General features: G+C 43.7%; 2 protein-coding genes across 2 annotated transcripts; one reads left to right on the forward strand and one right to left on the reverse strand.

Moving 5' to 3' along the window:
- Positions 1-111: 111 nt before the first annotated feature.
- On the forward strand, positions 112-6,200 carry LOC138964577 (putative defense protein 1). The gene is made up of 2 exons (XM_070336567.1): positions 112-3,769; positions 4,565-6,200. The coding sequence occupies exons 1-2, from the start codon at positions 3,580-3,582 to the stop codon at positions 5,134-5,136; spliced, it is 762 nt and encodes a 253-aa protein (XP_070192668.1). The 5' UTR covers positions 112-3,579; the 3' UTR covers positions 5,137-6,200.
- A 3,810-nt stretch (positions 6,201-10,010) lies between these two features.
- Positions 10,011-22,270, reverse strand: LOC138963569 (cell death abnormality protein 1-like). The gene is made up of 8 exons (XM_070335425.1): positions 22,177-22,270; positions 21,643-21,762; positions 20,092-20,196; positions 19,307-19,435; positions 15,590-15,718; positions 15,316-15,402; positions 12,324-12,452; positions 10,011-11,908 (listed from the first exon to the last, which is right to left on the reverse strand). Exons 4-8 carry the CDS (start codon positions 19,419-19,421, stop codon positions 11,817-11,819), a joined length of 552 nt encoding a protein of 183 aa, XP_070191526.1. The 5' UTR covers positions 19,422-19,435; positions 20,092-20,196; positions 21,643-21,762; positions 22,177-22,270; the 3' UTR covers positions 10,011-11,816.
- Between the last annotated feature and the right edge of the window lie 1,106 nt (positions 22,271-23,376).

Consider the following 23,376-nt stretch of genomic DNA (forward strand, 5'->3'; position numbering starts at 1 on the left):
AGAAAGCTGAAATCATATCAGATCGAGGCGTAGTTTATCAATTTTAATTTTGAAGAAAAAAATCTCACCTGAAGGAAACAAATGTCTCCCTTTTTTTTAAATCACAAATTTATTGATAAACTACTTCCTGCACGATATCAAATTCACTGGGAACTTCCTGCGCGATATCAATTGATATAAAGTTCCTAGTTGACCAATGACAACAGCTGTTTTTGTCATGTGATCAGTAAAAATGCAATAAATATGTATATAGTTATATAGTCCTATTGCATTGAACCAGATAAAAGCATTTCTTTTGAATAAATTTGGGCTGAGTTGAGTTGAGTTGCAAATCAGATTCCTTTTGCCAAGAATTACTTTTGCATCATGAAGGAAGAACGGTCCAAAGGCATGTCGATATCATACATCTTAATAATGATACGAGGTATGATCCAAACAAAATGATCAAATGTGATTTTTGCAGAAACTGTTTGGCGTATCTGGCTCAAAATACAGGAGTTATTAGAACTACTCTTCTCCTACATCGATGCAAAGTCACAAGTGCCTAAGCCAATCAGAAGAGGCCTTAAGGCGGCCTTATTTGGGGTTGCGTTTGAGCTCTAATTTGACGGCTTTTTTGAGGTCCTGGATGCAGTGAAACTTGTTGGCAAAAAGTCTGATTTCAAAGAGGGTATTAAGCAGAAATCACAAGGGGTGCAATCAAGTCTGAAGAATGTGTGAGGCAAGAATGGGATCATTTGGTCTTTTAGGAATGGAGTTACAGTCCTTGTTTTGTGGAGGCTGACATTTACATGAAGGAGAAGGGTTGTCTGGGTTTCGCAGTTTGGTCGCTAACTGCTAAACTCGTAAGTAACTTTGGGTAAAAAGGTTTCTACATGGTACGTGACAATGACGGTACTGTTAGTAGACAGAATATCGACAGCAACGGGACCTTCGTGGTAAAAAAATATAGCGAAAAGCCTTGGTTCTGCTTTGAAAACCTCGCTAACAAATGTGATGCATCTCGTCATTTTGGTCTAGACACGCTTTGTTTCTGCGTTCTCTGGCACTAAAGTAGAAGGAAACCAAAGTCTCGTTATCAGTGACTACAGTAACAACAAATTCGGGTCTACTGGGTTCATAACGGTTGAGCAGATCGCGTGCAAGAAGACAAGACCATGATGCTCTTTCCGTTCCCCTTTCTGCTAATAAGGTACCCATTTTGCGGCCAGCTTTTGAAGCAGAAGATCATTGAGTAGAATTCTCTGGACTGTTCCATATGAAAGTTTAGGTTTTGCACTTTATACTCGCATGTACACGTTTTAATCTTAGTTCTTAAATTTTGACACAGCAGCTACATTATTCTCGTTTGAAGCACTCGTCGGATGTTTTTTTGGCTTGTCAGAGTTATTCCCCTTTTCCCCAGTTTTGATTTCCCTTTTCTTTTGTAAAATTGTAGAATATGGAACAGCTTTGATTCATGTAACGTTCTTCAGCTTTGTAGACATTTTCTTTGTACCATCACCCGGCTACACTCTTTCAAAGAAGTGAAGATTTTCATGGGGCTTGACAAAAGACCCTGTTTTGAAGCACAACCCAAAAATGACGTATTTTAAAACCTCGTCATTTATGACGTAGTAACCTAATGACGTCATCTTGTAGAGGTATACTAGTTAAATGGTTGGCCTTTCAAATGATACATTACTTTTTATGATCAGTGGCCTGAGACTTGTATTTATCGCGGTTTGATCATTTTGTTTGGATCATACCTCGTAACAGCGAGTTCGAATGTGTCAAACTTAAAAAGGGTAAACGTTACTGCTGTTTTTTTCAGATCTCAGTTTTAGGGCACTGACGCATACTTTTGTTGTTGTGACGTATCATTCTGTCCTCTGGTCAGTCGACCGTCCGACAGTTTTGACATATATAGGTCTTCTGATAGAAAGATGTTGTAGCCAGGACATTTAGACCTACACATAATTATTTCCAATCCAGGTCCAACTGACCTGTACATTGTCCTCCGAGTCTGTGAACAAGACTGCATGAGTGGTACGAAACACAATTGGCGGTTACTAAACTGCCAAGCACGCTTTCATTGTTTTTTCTTCTTTTTTTGTTTGTTGTTGTAATAAATTCGTTTGATAAAGTCGACACCTGTTTACTGCTTGGTTTGAAACACCACCGACACAGGGTCAGTCTGCTCTTTTTTCCCCGTTCAGGGCATGCGTTATCACTTGCGTTTCCGTTAGATTTTTAACTTCTCTGCAGCTAACTCCTGGTGTTTTTGAGCTACACCGTTAATTATCTTTTGCCACAAGAACTGCAAAGGCCAGCAGTTTCATCACGTGTTTGATGACGAAAGCAACAGAGACGTATAACCAGATACCAAGTGTAACGAATTCTTAGTGTGGCAGTCAGCACGGTAATTCAGCGACTATAGTTCATGTATACTAACAAATTTGGCCTACAGGGAAACAAGATGATTTTGTAAAGGAACTGTATTTTAGTAAACATTTCTCCGCGATGCTGTTACGTGTTCTATTTTGTTGTGAATGCGTTAGATAAACGATTGGTTAACAGTATGCTACACTGTGTGTGCAGACACTGATCTCTCTTGGAAGAGAGTTGGATCAACTGTTATATTTATATCTATATTCCGCTGGATCTGCTGTGTTATCTGTGACGATGGTGACGCCTCTCCTGGACATTTTGTAAATCTACGTACCCGTTGGTGACGTCGACCTGCCTTTGCTGGACTGTCTTCGTCGCAACATCAACTGTACTACATCCTGTCTTCATGAGTTCATCGATCACAAGCTAAGCATCAGACAAACCGCTTCATAAACATCCTTTGTCCAGATCTTGTGTTCATCTACAAATATTCGAAGAATTGACTTGTGTTCTCCCATTGAGGGCATCTGTTGATTGTAACACATATCTTATGATTAATAGAGGGTGTTGTAACTTTTTGCAATTATTCATACATAAATGAAATGGTGTATAATAGAACTGACGCTGTCGTGTATTCTTGGAAGAGAGAGAACAGTGTCAGCAAGAACAGAGATTATGTGCATCTCTACATAAGAATCTATATCTTTTAGCTTCTTTGTAAAACCGTCACACCAAGATGTCATCACGCTACCCAGTCTGTATGTTGTGAGCAGACAATGGTGTGTGCGGATTCATCCGACAAATCGATCTTGGCCATACAGCAACAGTCATAATAACACGAGTGATGGTTAATTGACAGTGCAGAAGAGTAGAGGTAGAACAGGGTCATCCATTTTCACCCGAGAAGAGTATAGCCTTGGGAGTATATGAATTATGAAGAGTATCTGCTTCACAGCGCTTCACTTCCTTTTCCAGAACGGAACAGCATATCAAGCAACATGTTGCTGGGTTACGCAGGATACACTAAACCGACCAGTTATGTGAAACCAGTTTACGGAAACTGTGAGACCGAGTAGCACTTAAGAACAGTAGTCTGTAGACGAACCAAAACTACTCTGAGAGAAAAAGACACTGAAGAAGCCAAGGCAGTACCAGATTATAAAACAGAATCGTGATTTAAAATTGAAATCGAGGACATTGATTTAGAAAATGCTTGAGTTTACGAAGGCGCTGATACTCTTGGAGTTTATGGCGGTGTCTGGTGTCCATGGTTACGGCCGTGGTGCCCCGGTGGGTCAGTGCGATAACATGACTCCAGGACACTACGGGGCAGATATACGTACAGCGGATGGGACCGAACCCATCCACATCATCACTGCAAAGCAACACTACTCTGCAGGTAAAATATTTTGTTTAGACATTTCAAAGTTCAGACCAAAGCTTTTGCGTTAAACATGGGTTTTTTCCCCTGTTCAGAGTGAAATATGTTCTTTCCTTGTCCAGAGTAAGAGGGAAAAGAAAATTAAAGCTTCACAAAAATGTGTTTATAACACATCATTCCGGGGTTTCCGGAAACCACCCCCCCCCCCCCCCCCCTCCTAGCCTAAGAAAATAGAATGAGAAAATAAAATTTGAAAACAAAGAAAAACTGATGGCTTAGATTGCACCAGATTGCTCCATTTTCCTTGATTTTTATCAAAAAAATTCCGGGGGAGCATGCCCCCGGACTCCCCTAGGAGCCGGCCTTTGTCTTCTTAGTGATGGTTTTGGAAAGTAGTTGGGTAATTTCCTTGCTCAGGTTGCACCAGACCGGACAATTGTCTTTATTTTACTCCAAATTTGTCTTCTAAATGTAATTTTTGGAAGGTGTTTTTGGAGAAGTTTCATTGTTCAGATTGCACCAGATTGCTCAATTTTCTTTGTTTTTATCAACATTTTTCGGGGGGATGGGGGGAGGGGGGGGCATTCCACCTGTCGCCTGTCGTGGAATTGTCCCTAAAAGAAATTTGGAAACCCCCCTCTTAAAAATGATGTGATCCGCCCCTGTATTTATGTGTAAGCATTTATATTTTTTATTAGTCTTCAAAACGATTTTGTTTCTCTCAATGTGTTAAAACAAAAGTACTGATATACACAGTCTAAACGAATAGTATCCACATCGTTGTTAAGAAATTGCAACCTGGATTTTTCACAGGCGAGGAGATTGAAGTTGAAATCAAGACCAAACCGGGCACAGCAGGCACCACCTTCAAAGGCTTCATGCTACAGGCCCGCACTTCATCGGGCACCAGAGTCGGCACGTTTTCTGTCAACGAGGTCGATAACCTACAGCTCCTGGATTGTGAAAACGTTCCGGGAACGTCGGTGACGCACACCAACCTGCTGAGCACCACAACGGGCATCAGGGCGACGTGGCGGGCACCTGGTCAGTCAGAGGGCAACGTGACCTTGATAGCCACGGTGGTCAAGACACGACTGGATGTGTACACTGGGGTCAAATCTGCGGCTCTGTACTTCAATGAAAAGAACCTTTCCAGTGGAGGCGAGAGTGGACAAGATGGAAACAGCAATGGCAACAGAACGGACGGCAACATCAGCTGCAATGGTACTACTTGCAATATCAGCGGCAACATTACTACCGGAAACAACTCTAGTAGCAACGGAAGTGGTAATGATGGCGGGGATGACGGAAACGGCGCGCAAGTTTTGTGTCTCAGTCTGTTTTGCAGTTGCCTTCTCTTCGTTGTTGCTCTTGGCCTTGTGTAACTATCTGGCGTTTATGACGATCACTACTGAACCACCTGTTCCTCGTGACTTGCCGGATGTTTACCGCGTAAAATGGCAGTGTTTCTATACGCATGGCTTACACGAGTGTTGAAAATTATCATTCATCAGACATCCTCAAAGAAACTACTGGCTGTACGAAGGGATTGGATGCCAATTGGTGATGGTCGTCGACTGTGTTTGAATCATCAAAGCTGCATCAATATAAAATTCCTAACTCATTGCCTCCCAGTGCCAAAAGCTTTAAATATTTTCAAGTTCTGGAACCATCGTAACTTGACTTCTTTTATTTTTTGTGTGCATCGGAACACTTTTTGCCAATCAATTTCTCTGTCCAATAATATTTCCCAATTTGTACATGCTTTTGACATTTTAGGCTTACCTATCATTATATCATAATACGATTTGGATCCTTTCATTGTTAATTCAATAAAATTTAAAGCTTTCATCTGTTCTTTTGCATCTGCATTAATAAACTCAATGCCGTTTTTGCGCTTATAAACCCTAACCGAATTAACGCAGCCAAAATAATCAAGACTTTTTATTTGAATATCATATTTTGTTTGAAATTCTTGATAATTCAAAAATGTTCCATCTTCTTTAATCAAATGTTTTACCTTAAATAAACCCTTTTCTGCCCAGTCTTTAAAATGAATGACCTTTTTGGCAATTTTGAACTTTTCTGAATAAAACAAGGGCTCTGCTAATAATTCTGTTGGCTCATTTATTTCAACTTTATCATAAAAATCTTCATACGCTTCAAATACATTCTTCCAGAAGGAATTAACATTACTATTTTTCAATAATTTTGGGCCATAGTTCTGTATCACTTCCATTTTTAGACACGACAAAAACAAGAGGTGTTTCCATTTTGCAGATGAGGGCTTGTTGATTCTTTTAAACCAGGTTAATTTAAGTGACCTATTGTAATGCTTTATTGAAGGTAAATTTATGCCACCTTCTTGGGTATTGTGAATAGCTATAGTTCTTTTTATTTTATCTCTTTTTTTTTGTCCCAAACAAACTCAAAACAACATCATTTGCAATTCCTGAATCATCTTACATGTATCTGGTGGGTTTGGTAACATGATCCACAAGTACGTCAGTTTCAAAAGTATCAATGATTTTAAAACAGCAACTCTGCCAACTGGAGTACTGCTTCTTCTTGCCCAAATACTAAACAACTTTTTAACTTCATTTTTGTTTGTTTGTTTGTTTGCTTAACGCCCAGCCGACCACGAAGGGCCATATCAGGGCGGTGCTGCTTTGACATATAATGTGCGCCACACACAAGACAGAAGTCGCAGCACAGGCTTCATGTCTCACCCAGTCACATTATTCTGACACCGGACCAACCAGTCCTAGCACTAACCCCATAATGCCAGACGCCAGGCGGAGCAGCCACTAGATTGGCAATTTTAAAGTCTTAGGTATGACCCGGCCGGGGTTCGAACCCACGACCTCCCGACCACGGGGCGGACGCCTTACCACTAGGCCAACCGTGCCGGTTTTAACTTCATTAAACTTATCCTTTATGTTGAACTCCGTCATATTGGCCAAATCATTTGTAAACCAAAGTCCAAGGATTTTGAACTGACATATGGGTTCCAAGACATGTGCTTATTCAACAAATACACAGTGTTACTATTTCTTTTACAACCTAACCAAACATTGCAAGTTTTCTCATAATTGAGTTTTAAACCAGACACCACGCTAAATTCATCTATTACTCTAAATAACTCTTCAAATGAATTTTGATCTCCTTTAAAAAAAAAGTTTGTATCGTCTGCAAATTGACATATTTTATACTCTCTATCTCTAACAACAATTCCATTTATATCATTACTTTCGCGTATCTTACAGGCTAATACTTCAGCACATAATATAAATAAATATGGTGAAACAGGATCTCCTTGTCTACAACCACGATTAATTGATATGGACGTAGAAGCCTTTCCATTATCAATTATGGAAGACTTAATATTGGTATAAAAGGCTGCTATCCATTGACTCAAATCGTCTCCAAATCTATAATTTTTCAAAACTCTGTGCATATACTCCCAACTAATGGAATCAAAAGCTTTTTCAAAGTCAATCGAAACTAATAACCCTGCAGTGTCTGTTGTTTTTAAATAATCTATTAAATCATACAATAATTGCAAATTATCTCCAATATATATTCCGGTCACAAATCCTGTCTGATCTGTATCAATAAGGCGAGGAAGAACTGTCTTAATTCTATTAGCTATACAGGATGATCCAATTTCATATGTTACATTCAAAAGTGATATTGGTCTCCAGTTCTTCAAATACTCTCTTGGTTTATCACCTTTGGGTATTCCTATTATTATCCATTCTCATCTGCACTTAATTGAATACATTTTTAAAACCAACAGTTAGGGGCTCCGCTCACATATGTAACTTCAGCAGGACCGACGACGCACTGCAGCTTATCCCAGCCCCTTACACGTTGCATGACAGGAAAACAGGCAAAGTACTCATCATAATCCCTATCGCGGCATAAATAATAGGCAGTGCGTCGTCTGTGCCGCTGAAACTGCGCAGGTATATTCTGCCCATTACGTGTGCCTCCTTGCGTGGGGCATTGTTGTGACAGAACACGCACGTCACTCTCGTTCTAACAAGTTCCAAAAAAACTTAACAATAGAATCCCAGACAAGTGTCACAACAATAAAACCCCAGAGACCGACAACGTGAGCGTTCGGTTTCAACAATTCAGTCGCTCAGCCGCGTTTCGTCCAAAGACTGAACTGGCTGCGTAATAATTAGCTTACAAGTAGTGGTCTTCATTACAACAATCAAATAATCTCTCTCTCCAACCCTCCTGTTCTGTCTTTCTGTCTGTCACTCTCTCGCTAAGGTTCATAGCTATGAATCGATCAGACTGTCAATAACTCAAACCGGCAACAATCATTTTGTCCGTTTACTTTCAATTGTGTGTGTGTGTGTGTGTGTGTGTGTGTGTGTGTGTGTGTGTGTGTGTGTGTGTATGGTTGTGAGTGTGTGAGTGAGAAAGAGAGAGAGAGAGAGAGAGAGAGAGAGAGAGAGATTATTGCAGTAATAGCGCAGCGCGCGCGAGTGTATTTTTGTTGTTTTTTTGTTATGCTTTTGCGTGTGTGGTTATTGGTGTGCGTGCGTGCACGTTTGTATCTGTGTGTGTGTGTGTGTGTTTTGCGGCGTACGTAAGTCCGTGTACATAAATTTGTGTGTGTGTGTGTGTGTGCGGTTTTATGTACGCGTGTGTGTGTGTGTGCGGTTTTGTGTACATGTATGTGGAGTGGGGTGGGGGGAGCATGTTTGCGTCTGTTGTTAACGTGAGTTTGGCTTTGGTTGTTCTTGGCTTTATTGATTTGTGTTTTGTTTTCTTTCTCCTATTGGACAGACTGTTTAATTGCACAAGGGAAGTAAGCCTAGAAATAACCGTGAGACGTTCACGATTATGAAGACTAACCCCTTCTTTGTAAGCCTGGGTGGGCAAAGAATAAATTCAGAATGAGAGCGCCTAAAAATGCCGAAATGCACTCAATCGCTTGGAAATTTCTAATAGAAATTACAGGTTGTCTTATAATTATTGAGAATTAGTATTTCGCTTGTAGTAACTGGTAATTTAACAGCACAGAGACGTCTCTGTTATCTAATGAAAGAAGATTGTTTTCTCTGCTTACACAACCAAATAATATAAGAATATTTCGTCTTCCCTAATCGCAGTTTGACAATGACCGTATGAGACATCGGGGCTGCAACATCACCAACACCAACTGAAGTAAAGACAGCTTCTCGTAATATTTTTCAATTTATTATTATGCTTTGTTGGTTCCAGTGGTCGAGTAGAAACCAACAATTGCAGAGATTATAATTTTGTTCGAGCTATTACATTAAAAACCTTTTTATTTGCCCAAGAAAAGTGCTGACATTTTAGTGTCAGTTATGGTCTATTTTCGCTTATTGCGCTACAGGGCATACGGGTTAGTTTCACACACAACCTATACTGTGAGATAGACCAGTGTATTAGGACTTTAAAATAAAGTTTAATGTTTACATTTTGCCAAGGATGCTTACTGGTGACACCCTTACTTAAGGACGATGTTTTGAATCTATATATATATATATATACGACTAGTGTCTGTCTGTTCGCGATGCACGGCCAAAGTTCTCGGTGGATCTTTTTCAAATTTGGACACCGTATCCAGCTACACCCCGGACACAACCTCATCGATGAGATATTTCAACACGTGCTCTCAGCGCTAAACCGTTGGTTTTTTTTGGGGTTTTTTTTTTTTTGGTCGGGATCCACAACCAGTAACTCTTCCTTATCTTCTCCAGTGTTTTCAGCCGCGATTATCTCCCTTCCTCCGTGTGGTGTCAATCCATATTCCCGTTACTACGTTACTTTTCTTTTCTTTTCTTTTTTTTCCCTCAGTTGCATGCAGTCCGCTTCAAGCTGAAAAATAAATGAAAAGAATGAAACCCTAAGTTTTTTTGTTTTCCTTTTTTCTTCTTTCTTTCTTTCTCCCTACAGCTGAGCGTCCTTCTTCATTGGCGTTTTATAAATTACTACGTTACTATTTTTTGCGCGTTTATCTCCTTTCCTTCGTGCGCCGGCGAAGCCGGCGTACACCCGGCAAAGCCGGGTCCCTGGCGCAGCCTGCTATTCGGCTCTACTTCTTCCCGGCGAAGCCGGTACCCGGCGAAGCGGGTAATCATCTAGTTTTGTAATAAATACGAACTGACAGGTTCGGCAGAATAGTTTGTGGTAACACACACACACACACACACATACACACACACATACACACACACACTGACATTTGTAAAAACATAAGTTTAATCAGGATTACTGACGGGCAGCCGCATATTTCTCTCCATGGACTGGAAGTCAAAAGGGAGGTGTGTGTGTGTGTGTGTGTGTGTGTGTGTGTGTGTGTGTGTGTGTGTGTGTGTGTGTGTGTGTGCGTGCGTGCGTGCGTGCGTGCGTGCGTGCGTGCGTGCGTGCGTACGTACGTCCGTGCGTGTGTGTCCAACCGGTGTCGTCTGCTATAGAGGTGAACGTCCATGTTAGTTCCAGTGACCATGGATTTTAGGAAACAAATCTGGAAACAAGCAAACCCTAGCGAGTTCCTTTGTTAATGAGGTGAACAAGTAGTCCAAGGAGTGATGCATGGAGAACTCCATCTGCAATGACTACCGCGCTTTATCTTAAATAATGGACCGCCCCAAAACACTAATTTTAGTACAGTTAAGTGATATTATATAAAAGTTATACACCCCGAGTTTTGAATAGTTTGCATATTTTCCCGAGGGTCGATTTTCAGGTTAGGGTTTGTGGTGGCTGCATTGAGTGAAGTGGCGTTGTGTTACACCAGACTCCTAAGGACGGCGTGCTTTGCAGGGTTTGTGGTGGTTGCATTGAGTGAAGACTGGCGTTGTGTAACACCAGCCTGTTGAGGACGGCGTGCCTAGAAGGGTTTGTGGTGGCTGCATTGAGTGAAGAGTGGCGTTGTGTAACACCAGCCTGTCAGTTGAGGACGGCGTGCTTTGCAGGGTTTGTGGTGGCTGCATTGAGTGAAGACTGGCGTTATGTTACACCAGCCTGTTGAGGACGGCGTGCCTAGAAGGGTTTGTGGTGGCTGCATTGAATGAAGACTGGCGTTGTGTAACACCAGCCTGTTGAGGACGGCGTGCCTAGAAGGGTTTGTGGTGGCTGCATTGAGTGAAGACTGGCGTTATGTTACACCAGCCTGTTGAGGACGGCGTGAAGGGTTTGTGGTGGCTGCATTGAATGAAGACTGGCGTTGTGTTACACTTGCCTGCTAAGGACGGCGTGAAGGGTTTGTGGTGGCTGCATTGAGTGAAGACTGGCGTTGTGTTACACCAGCCTGCTAAGGACGGCGTGAAGGGTTTGTGGTGGCTGCATTGAATGAAGACTGGCGTTGTGTTACACCAGCCTGCTAAGGACGGCGTGAAGGGTTTGTGGTGGCTGCATTGAATGAAGACTGGCGTTGTGTTACACCAGCCTGCTAAGGACGGCGTGAAGGGTTTGTGGTGGCTGCATTGAGTGAAGAGTGGCGTTGTGTTACACCAGCCTGCTAAGGTCGGCGTGAAGGGTTTGTGGTGGCTGCATTGAGTGAAGACTGGCGTTGTGTTACACCACCCTGCTAAGGACGGCGTGAAGGGTTTGTGGTGGCTGCATTGAGTGAAGAGTGGCGTTGTGTTACACCAGCCTGCTAAGGTCGGCGTGCCTAGAAGGGTTTGTGGTGGCTGCATTGAGTGAAGACTGGCGTTGTGTTACACCAGCCTGCTGAGGACGGCGTGAAGGGTTTGTGGTGGCTGCATTGAGTGAAGAGTGGCGTTGTGTTACACCAGCCTGCTGAGGACGGCGTGAAGGGTTTGTGGTGGCTGCATTGAGTGAAGAGTGGCGTTGTGTTACACCAGCCTGCTAAGGTCGGCGTGCCTAGAAGGGTTTGTGGTGGCTGCTTTGAGTGAAGACTGGCGTTGTGTTACACCTGCCTGCTGAGGACGGCGTGAAGGGTTTGTGGTGGCTGCATTGAGTGAAGAGTGGCGTTGTGCATGTGGTACACCAGCCTGATGAGGACGGCGTGAAGGGTTTGTGGTGGCTGCATTCAGTAAAGAGTGGCGTTGTGTTACACCAGCCTGCTGAAGACGTAGGCCATGACGAGACACAGGACCGAACCGGCTTCTCTCCCGATACCACTATCTTCATCGCTTTCTTCACCTGACCAAGACAACAGTAAAGGAAGATGTTTTGAGCATCTGTTCTGAATGGACCCCGTAACCTCTCGAATTGCCTGCATCCTTTTGCCTCAGGTTATTATGTCTATGTAAGTAGGCTCCTTATACTTAGCACTACAAAGTCAAGGGTTTAAGTTTGAACATTTAGCATAATTTAAACTCGAACTCGCTCGTTTAAGAAACAATTGTATTTCATCTCTCGCTCGGTTTGACTCTCTCTCTCTCTTTCTCTCTCTCTCTCTCTCTCTCTCTCTCTCTCTCTCTCTCTCTCTCTCTCTCTCTCCCTCTCTCTCTCTCTCTCTCTCTCTCTCTCTCTCTCTCTCTCTCTCTCTCTCTCTCTCTCTCTTCCGATCGTTCCCCTTAAAAAACAAACATTTCAACCCTTTGCTGTTACTTACAAGAAGCGTCGGACTCTTTGACCTTGTAGCCAGTCTTGCAGGAACAGAGGCCATCTTTGCATTCAGCATTGGTGTCAGAACAACTGTTGCCCGTGTTACACTTACCCCCGGCCTTGCCCTCTGCCACCTCTGGAAGAAAACGCAGGGGAACATTTTTAATAACAGTACAATTTGAGACAATGTGGTAGGTTTTTATGATGTGTATTGACCTCAACGTAGATAAAGCAACAACAATGAATGAATGTTTTGTAAATAAATCTGTATTAGATGACGACGATATTGATGTCCCTGAAGCTAGACAACAGAATGCCTCCCTTGATACCCTGATTATAGATGCTGCACATGTGCACACTTATTTTGAAGAAGCTTGATGTACGCAAAGCCTCGCGTCCTGATTCTGCACCAAATAAAGTTCTAGTTGCATCTGCAGATGTTATTGCAATGCCGCTTACTCTTGGGTGGGCTGGTAGCTGTCCGTTTTCTCTTTGAAGGTCGACGCCCAGTGGTTTGTGATGAGGGTCTTTGCCTCTCGGTAGGAAAGGGTTGGTCTGGACTGTGGTCTTCTTCCTCAATCCTGGGCCAGCCGGTCTGCTTGGTCGTTTCCAGATATGCCACAGTGTGCTTGAATCCACAGAAGCATTTTGTCAGATTTCTGTGATCTTTTATGGTCTTTTCGGCCGTTTCTGCTATCAGAGCTTGCAATGCAGAAAGGGAATCTATTTTTTCGGTGTGTTCTCCATCAGGTTGGGGTGTTCGCCTGGTTTTTGGAGGGCAAGCACCTCTGCTCGGAACTTGGAACAAAGGGTACCACTGGCGGCAGCGATCGTCTCAGGGGGTCTTCCTAGGTATCGGAGGAGAACCCCGGCCACTCCATCCGTTTGTTGTTGCTCCTTCGGCCGGGCCATCGGTGAAGACATGCGTCCACTTTTTGGCTGGAAACCTTTTGTGTGTCACGTTCAGGGCGAGGGCTTTCAGAGCTACACCACTCTGTTGTTGTTTTCCAGTGATGCCAGGGATGTTGGTTCTGATTTCAAATCCAAGGTTGTGTGGAGACCATTCTTTGAGTTTTACGCTCTCACAGAGGTCTGGGTTTGGTTGGAGGATGTCATTGTTTTCTCTTTGGCGGGTCTTCGGCTGATGGTTCTGACTGGGTCGGTTTGGTTTGGTTTTGGTTGGTTCTTGGAACTTGAAGTGGAGAGGATTGCTCTTGAATCTTTTGAGCTTCTCTCTTTGGGTGTGGAGTTTCTGTTCTCGTCGTGTTTGTACAGGCTAAACGTTGGCCATTTTTCCATTACCTGGATAGGGGTGCTTTTCATTGCACCCTGGATCGATCGCAGTGCAAGGTTTTGAACTCTGTCCAGTCTTGCTTCGACTCTGTGACGAGTACAATTGTGTGGAGTTTGTGGAGACAGAAATTTGATTTCATTCCAGTAACTTTGACTTGATGTCTTGGTAATATTCATATGCTGACAATTGTCAAATAGAAACATAAGTTGGGTCTAAATGACTATATGGTATGGAGGAATGGGGAGGGGGGGGGGGGACTGTTAAATTTCGCATTTATCGTCCCGGTTGTTGTTATAAGTCGCTCAGTTTTGAATGTTCAGATCTGCTTAGGTGATGGGGGAATTAAAATGTTGCTTTGTGTGTTTTTATATGGGACAAAAAACAAGATAAAATAAAACGAATATTAGACGTTAAGTTTTATGTAGATGGGGAGAAAATGATGGATAATTTTAGTTATTTGGCAGTTATCAAATTAACATTGTTGAAGAAAATTTCCTTTTATAATGAAAATATTGCAAACATTGTGCATGCAATGTGTCCATCTTGTCGAGTTATTGAAGGAAGAGGTGGTGAATTTGCCAATGTGTCAATAGAGAAAGTGAATAATCCCTTCTGGTTTGATGCATTTAATGGTTGATGCATTTAAACATTATAAGAAATTGTGTTATAAGTTCATTCCTCAATGTTTTACTGATTTTCTTTCAGAGCAGTTGCATTGCACTTCCAATTTCATTAAGGAGCAACCAATAGATTTTGAAACATTCCCAAAACATGTTTTTGGCTTCTTTTTTTTATCAATATTTGTTTTGTGTGTGTGTTGCTTTATCTTTCATCAACACGGGACTATGCGTGCCCGTTGTGATTTAGAATTAAATACCATTGAGTCGTATTTTATTCAAGCTACATGACCGATGACGCTAACGTAGATGACAGACGCTTGCATTTCACCTCACGACAGAGCCAGGAATCACCGGACGTCCCAATATTTGTTTCGTAGCATGCTCCTGTGGGCAAACACCATGTTACAAGTTGGAACATCAATTCTTTCTATTTTCCTGGAAAATGCCGGTAACGGTCATGATGGTTATTGAACCTCCAAGTCTATTCTTTTTCTCTCTCTTAGCTTCGTCTTCGCTGCGCACAGGCGCACTTCAGTAGTAAACAAAGCCTTGGCATACATTTAACATTTTTTACATTTGTTTAAAAGGTATTCATGTGTTAACAGTTTTTTTTAAATGGGGCCAACAGATTTTCCCGAAAGAAGTTACTGCTTTTGTGCGCTTCCCCGGACAATTACTTTTAGACATGGTGTCGACTCAAACAGACGGCAACAGTATTGGTGATTGTGCCATGCAAAACAATAGTGCATGTGATCAGAAAGGTCGTGTCTATATCTTTAAAATGAATGTATGTTCTTCTAAAGTACGCCCGGACAGTAACGTAGTTGACGTTGTTGGTAGTATGTATTGGTCTCAGAACTAGGAAATACAAGTAGTTGACATGTATGGATTAGCCGACCATAAGAGAGGTGAGAAAAGTTACAATTTTACATCCTTTTGTATTAGCTGCAGGACCACCGGACAACAACAAAATACGATGTGGTCGCTAAGTATGACATAGCAAAGACAGCTTTCTTAACCCCCCCACCCCCACCCCCACCCCCCACACACACACACACGCACACAGTCCATGATCTTAGACTTACGACATCGACTTGACAGCGGATCGCAAGTCACATTTGGAGCAGGAATAACGTCAGTGGAGCATTTATCAGATGAGTTGCAAGGTCTGCCTGTTAAAAAATCCAATTTCGTTTGATAGATACAAACAAGAAAAATGCCGTTTCTGTAAGCTTCGTCCCGACCCTGCTGATTGAAATGGCGAGGGGGACTGGGAAGGGGGGGGGGGGGGGGGGTTCTCGATCGAGCGACAGCTCTTCTTGTAAAAGTTTCAGATTTCAACGATGTGCCGATACTTACACGAAGCGTCGGACGGCTCAATGGTGAATCCAGTTTTGCAGAGACAGAAGCCGTCTTTGCAGTCTGCGTTAGCATCAGAACAAGCGTTGCCTGTGCTACAATTGCCCCCGACCTTGCCAACTGGCGCCTCTGAAACAACACGTTGGCCAACAAAACTGTAAGTAGGCTACAGCCGGGTGACCCCCAAAAAAGAGTACCCAAACAAAACGTCATAAATTGAACAAAAATAAAGCAATCTTCATAGAATGTATTTACACACACAAGTATAGCCTCTGCATGATTTGCACAGGAAATGTTAGCGTTCTAGCTTGTCTTTCAGGAAAGTTATGCTCATTCTACAAAACATGCTCCAAATGGCCTCCGCGCCGCTGCAGGCAAACTTGAACTCGCCGCGCAAAGTTATCAATCACCCGCACACACTCCTGTTGCGAGATTCCGCGAATGGTTGTTGTGATGGCTCTTTTGAGTTCTGTGATTGTCTGTGGGTTGTTCCTGTAGACGTTGAGTCTTTCAGGAACCTCCAAAGATAGAAATCTGGGGGAATTAAATCCGGGGAAGGCCATTTGGAGCATGTTCTGTAGAATGAGCATAACTTTCCTGAAAGACAAGCTAGAACGCTAAAATTTTCTGTGCAAATCATGCAGAGGCTACTTGTGTGTGTAAATAAATTTGTATGAACTGGATTGCTTTATTTTTGTTCAATTTATGACGTTTTGTTTGGGTACTCTTTTTTTTGTGGGTCACCCTGTATAATGAATCAAGTAAGCTGCTGTTCTGCATGACGAGTACAATTTTGTGCACAATGTAGAGCAGGGATGGCCGAATTTCAGGCGGGCGATTTACTTTAAGAAAGTCACTAGCCCGGCAGAAATTCCACTGGCCATGTACATACCACAGTTGATCTGCAGTGTTTATATGGCTTGACAACTCGACATTACGACCAGAAGTGTTGCGCGGCATTTGACCAGTTTTCATCATTGGCCAGCCTGACGAGTTGCAAGGCGGTTTCTACTTGCCCGGCGGATTTTGTTACTCGCCCCTGGCGATCGGGCGGACGATTTTGCCATCCCTGTAGAGACAGAAATGAGATTTCACTCCAGTTTGTTTGACCTGATATCTCGGTAATATTCATATGCTGACACTTGTCAAACAGAAATATAAGTTGGTTCTACCTAACAATATGGTATGGAGGATTAGAGGGACTGTTCATTTCGCATTTATAGTTCCGGTGGTTCTTATAAGTCGCTCAGTTTTGAATGTTGAGATTTGTTTGGGGTGATGGGGGCCAGGATTTGGGGTGATGGGGGCCAGGATTTGGGGTGATGGGGGCCAGGGTTTGGGGTGATGGGGGCCAGGGTTTGGGGTGATGGGGGCCAGGGTTTGGGGTGATGGGGGCCAGGATTTGGGGTGATGGGGGCCAGGGTTTGGGGTGATGGGGGCCAGGGTTTGGGGTGATGGGGGCCAGGGTTTGGGGTGATGGGGGCCAGGATTTGGGGTGATGGGGGCCAGGGTTTGGGGTGATGGGGGCCAGGGTTTGGGGTGATGGGGGCCAGGGTTTGGGGTGATGGGGGCCAGGATTTGGGGTGATGGGGGCCAGGGTTTGGGGTGATGGGGGCCAGGGTTTGGGGTGATGGGGGCCAGGGTTTGGGGTGATGGGGGCCAGGATTTGGGGTGATGGGGGCCAGGGTTTGGGGTGATGGGAGCCAGGGTTTGGGGTGATGGGGGCCAGGGTTTGGGGTGATGGGGGCCAGGGTTTGGGGTGATGGGGGCCAGGGTTTGGGGTGATGGGGGCCAGGGTTTGGGGTGATGGGGGCCAGGGTTTGGGGTGATGGGGGCCAGGGTTTGGGGTGATGGGGGCCAGGATTTGGGGTGATGGGGGCCAGGGTTTGGGGTGATGGGGGCCAGGGTTTGGGGTGATGGGGGCCAGGGTTTGGGGTGATGGGGGCCAGGATTTGGGGTGATGGGGGCCAGGGTTTGGGGTGATGGGGGCCAGGGTTTGGGGTGATGGGGGCCAGGGTTTGGGGTGATGGGGGCCAGGATTTGGGGTGATGGGGGCCAGGGTTTGGGGTGATGGGAGCCAGGGTTTGGGGTGATGGGGGCCAGGGTTTGGGGTGATGGGGGCCAGGGTTTGGGGTGATGGGGGCCAGGGTTTGGGGTGATGGGGGCCAGGGTTTGGGGTGATGGGGGCCAGGGTTTGGGGTGATGGGGGCCAGGGTTTGGGGTGATGGGGGCCAGGGTTTGGGGATCCCATGTAAAAATCTGGCCGGATGTGAGATGGTGAGCCGAAGGTTTGTGTCTGTAATCTTTAGTTCGAGCCGTCAATACTGTGCATGGGTAACATAATCGCAACAATTAAACGGTGTGTCAACTGATTCCGGCTATATGGTTCGTAGGCCTAAACCGGATGTTTCTGTTCATACAGCGTCTTTTTTCAGCACTTGGTCTAAGAAACACGTTTATACTGACGCGGGTCAAGGTTTATTTCGACGAGCGGAGTCAAGGTGTATATGAGCTGAATTGGAATCTTTTCAGAAGAAAAAAAATCGGTGCAGTAATAAAGTCATGGATAGGCCTATAATGTAAACTTTTGTTCAAACGGTAGATATATCCATAGACCATTTATCCTGGACCGCCAACTAGCTCTCTCTCCGCTCTTTCTCTCTATTACGAGGTAGCGGCCTCTCGCATTTAGGAACCTACGCTTACAAGCCTTTCAGAAATCAGGGGGACGTGATATCCGGTGTCGATTGTAAACATGGACGAAGTTGCCGAGGTAAGTTCTGAAAATGCTAAAATAAACTTAGCAAAAGTGCATATGGAACATGTTTTTCGATGAGTTTTGTTAAGTTTAGTTTGGAGTTTTGGAAAATCCAGTTCATTGTCACCTCCCATTGTCACAAATAACTGGAGCGTGCTTTCTTTTCACTGTCTTCGAATCGCTGGCCTTTCAAACCGGACGCGACGCGCCCCTGAAAGTCGAGAGTCGTAACCTCGAAGGGTCACGTGACGAGTTGGCGGTCCAGGCTATTTGGTCTATGATATATCTTAACAGGCAGTGATTGTTGTGCTCATGTACAATTCAGGGGGAGCTTTTGATTAAGAGCAAGAAAAACAAGGGAATGTTGAAAAATCATGCAATATTGTCACGTATGACAGGCATGTGCAATCATGGTCGACTAGCATTTTGATAATTATTGTACACTTAACGCAATCACTCTGCTGCCATATTCTTCCAATATCACGAGCATGCGCTGCTACTCAAACGACTTACCACAGCTTGTTTCTTCGACAATTTCATATTCCGCATGCACGATATTTTGCAGTTGACTGTTGACGGATGTGATAACTGACAACATTCAGTTTGTGAACAGAATGGGTGCCTAGCCTGTTGTCTCGCAAGTGATATTCGCATTGCGGTTTCACGCGTCTGGTGCATATCAAGATGTTTGCGTGGCGCCGATTTGGGGTGAGCCAGCCACGGCCAGGCAGTCGCAGCAAGCACAGCCTTGACAGGGCTCAGTTGCTGCGTCAGGCGCACGTGCAGAGCGACCGTAAACAAGGGAATCCCTCCCGCTAGCTATCGGGGTGGCTGTCCGATGCCGGTGAATTCGGCAGTACGACAAAAGTTGTCGGACAGAGAGCTATCAAACTTCGGGGCGCTTGTCGTCTTGCATACGCGCCCGTGACTGAGTGAAGAAACCCGAGAAGCAAACTTACGACAGAAGCCTGCATCCGGTCTCTGAGTGTAGAGCCCGCCACAGACACAAGTCTTGGTGATGTTGTCACACTTGGCGCCCGTCGTGCATCCGTCAGTGTGGTTCTCGCAAATCATATGTGCTCCTATAACTGTAACATTGATATGCTTACATTAGCGGCTCACATAATGAATTATTAAGAAAGTGGCATTCACGGATGAGGGGGCACAGAAACTGTCATAGAGTCAGCATAATGTTGTCGGCAGGAATGGGCAGATAAGCGACTGAAGAAACTGAAATGGATTAATTCATCATGACATTATGTATGGCAATGCACAGCAAAGGGATCATGAGATCGGATACAGTCAATATAATTATTATGTTCAGTGGCAATGCGCAGTTACGGGGTCACAGAGACAACTTCAGAGTGCATCTTGTTGTCAGTGGTGACGCCGTACAGTTAAAGGATCATAGAAACTGATACAGTCAGTAGCATTTTGTATTGATGTTGTGCAGCTGGGGGATTATAGAATCTGATAGTTCACGCGAAAACCCGTAGATAAAATAAATGTTCAAGACAATTAGCGAATAAAATAAGAGAGAGAGAGAGAGAGAGAGAGAGAGAGAGAGAGAGAGAGAGAGAGAGAGAGAGATTTATGGAACGGTTAGAAAATATACAGGTTGGCACGTAGGCACGTACGGCCGCCCCCCCCCCCCCCCCCCCTGTCCCTACGCACACACGCACGCACGCACGCACGCACGCACGCAAACACCCCCCCCTCATACACACACAGAGTTTTGACTTACGACATGTGCGTGACAGCGCATCACAAGTTATTCGTAGTGCCAAGTTGTTGCTTCTGCAATAGTCAAATGTGTGGCACACTTCGCCAAGAGTGGTGACTATTTTCTCTGTACAAACAACAAGTGCCGTTTAATAATCACAAGAACAAAATATCACAAGAATGTAATGGTTGTTGGAAGGTAAGAAAAGAGCGAGAACAAATCCCAATAAATTGTAGCAGTTTCAAGTTTCTATTCTAAATGACTTTTTTGTTCATCGTTTGCCGGCGGAAAGCTGTACAGAGTGTAGAAAGGAACAGACAGTATTTACCTTCAAATCAGAATGTTAGTTTACCTCCATCGATCCATCCCTACATCTCTCTCTCTCTCTCTCTCTCTCTCTCTCTCTCTCTCTCTCTCTCTCTCTCTCTCTCTCTCTCTCTCTCTCTCTCTCTCTCTCTCTCTCTCTCTCTCTCTCTCTGTTGGGTTATCAGCATTTTATAGGCACTTTTAACAGCATATAATGATTGTGCAATGTAGGTTTGTCTTTGTAACCTCTTTTTTTTTCCAATACAATGATCGTTTCAAACGATTATTATTAACATTTGACGCCATTTTGAAAACTTTGGACGCTGTTTTCTCAGAATATTTTTTTGAGCATCAGTGCCGTTCATTGGAACAAATTCATTTTCTAGACGAACTGTCCAATCTTCTTGATCTTTTCTGTTTTTCACCCAAAATGGTCTCTTTGTGCAGTAACAGAGAGATACTTTAAGAATTACAACCCAGGAATGATTTTATACATTTTGTCTAACATTTATCTAGTGCTTATGATATCTACCCGGGAGGTTTTTTTCTCATAAATTGAAAGAAGTTGAATTTGTCCCTTCAATACATGTGTTATACCTTTTTACTCATAATTCAGTCAACTTTTTCACTTTTAAAGACAAAAAACACTTTTTGGGTGGATTGTTATTGAAAACCTTTAAACAAAACTTGAAAGGCTTGCCAAAGAAATGTTCGTACCATCTCTGCCCTTAAAGGAAAATACCTAACTCAGTGTCAGGATTTTCTGTAGTGAGATTACAGGGGAAGGTACTGGATGGATGTGTTAGACAGTACAAACTCTAAGAACAAAGTTTGTCTCGGTGACTCTGTTGTGTAAAGCTTTTGACTGGTTTTTTTATGTATCGTAATCTGCGTCAAAAATACAAATAGGTGCTTCAGCAATGCTGTGACCTGCACTACATCTTAAACGGCAAGAGTGTGTGTATGCCGTGATGTGTTTACTCAATAATCTCTTTAAACTTTAGTATATGGTTGTATTTAAATTGATTTGATAGTATAGTTTTTCGTTGTTGTTTTATGCACCACCACTATAATTTCTCATTCTCAAAATAATAAAGTTAATTTGATTTGACCGATTTGATTTGGTTGACATGACTCGATTATACATACTGCAGGAAACAATATCATTTTCGTTACAGCATTCACATCATCATTCAGACCAGACTGATAACAAGGTATATCTTTTCATCATCTGCCTCTGACAACAAACACGTGCATTGCACTTACTGCAGCTATGGGACTTGTCGTCGTAGTCCGGCCGAAGACATGTGCACACACCATTCGTGCACGTCGCTCCTGTCGGGCAGCTGTTTTCCAAATGTGTGCAGTTCTCACTTTCCTGAATAACTGTTTTCAAAGACATGGCCGTTGGTCGACGTCAAAGAGAAATATAGCACACAAATTCGAAAGTAAATGACTCTTACACACACTATTTCTCATCCCGTCCACCTGTCCGCTGTCCATTTATACCAATCTGCCTCTCCCATTGTCACACACACACACACACACACACACACACACACACACACACACACACACACACACACCACACACACCACACACACACCACACACACACACACCACACACACACACACACCACACACACACCACACCACACACACACACCACACACACACCACACACACACACACCACACACACACACCACACACACACACACACACACCACACACACACACACGAAGGCCCCTACCCCCCCCCCCCCACACACACACACACACACACACATAGGCCCTTACCACAGATAGACCTGTACCCGTCACAGACCAATGGCGGGCCGTTGGCATCGAAGCAGGTAAGATGCCCCTGGCATGGTTCGTTCAGTTTGGGAGCTGTACCAATAGAAACATCAAACACACACAAACAACAAAACGAACGAAGAACCAGATAATCATGCAAAGGAATAAAATGGTACTAGGGCCTACTACAATACTACTGTTTATAAATAATAATAATTATAATCATAATAATCATAATAATGATAACAATTGTCAGTAAGAACTGGTGTCACATGACTGATGTGAAACGCTTAAAACTGTAAGCGTACTCTTGGAGTGAGTGCGCTAACCTTTCCAGAGAGCGTATTCTTACGCCCTTTGCCACAGCGAGGCTGTGCCTCTTCTTTCGATTTGAGAAAATTCTTCTCATTCTAGTGACATTGAGCTTATCTTCTCCACATTTCCAAATGGTGCTTGACACTAAATTTCCCGCGGCTAAAAACATAAGTGCTTTTCTGACATATTTCATGCGCCTGTGCCTATGCCTCTTCTTTCGATTTGCGAAGATTTTTCTCATCCGCCGTGTTAGTGGCATGGAGCTTATCGTCTCAACATTACCAAACAATGATGCTTGACCCTATAATGTCCCCCAGCTAAAAGCAGAAGTGTTTTTTTCTGACATATTTCGAGCTAGACCATGATATTTTGGAAGTCGATTGACTGTCCTATACGTACATAAAGCAGACGACAACGCCAGTTCAGTACTGAAATGAACGGTTTTCGCATATTTCAAGACAACTACGATGTAAAGTAAAGACGCAAAGGCTTCAAAACATGCTTACCATGTAATCATAGCACCAACCTTGACATGCCTACTGTACGAGCTTATTTGCATGCTTATTTATTTATTTATTAAGGAGATTTCTATAGCATGCTTACTGTACGAGCTTATCTGCATGCCCACTGTACGAGCTTATCTGCATGCCCACTGTACGAGCTTATCTGCATGCCCACTGTACGAGCTTATCTGCATGCCTACTGTACGAGCTTATCTGCATGCCTACTGTACGAGCTTATCTGTATGCCTATTGTACGAGCTTATCTGCATGCCTACTGTACGAGCTTATCTGCATGCCTACTGTACGAGCTTATCTGCATGCCTACTGTACGAGCTTATCTGCATGCCTACTGTACGAGCTTATCTGCATGCCCACTGTACGA

This window comes from Littorina saxatilis, linkage group LG4, assembly GCF_037325665.1.
Source record: "Littorina saxatilis isolate snail1 linkage group LG4, US_GU_Lsax_2.0, whole genome shotgun sequence".
In the NCBI taxonomy this organism is placed as follows: Eukaryota; Metazoa; Mollusca; class Gastropoda; order Littorinimorpha; family Littorinidae; genus Littorina; species Littorina saxatilis.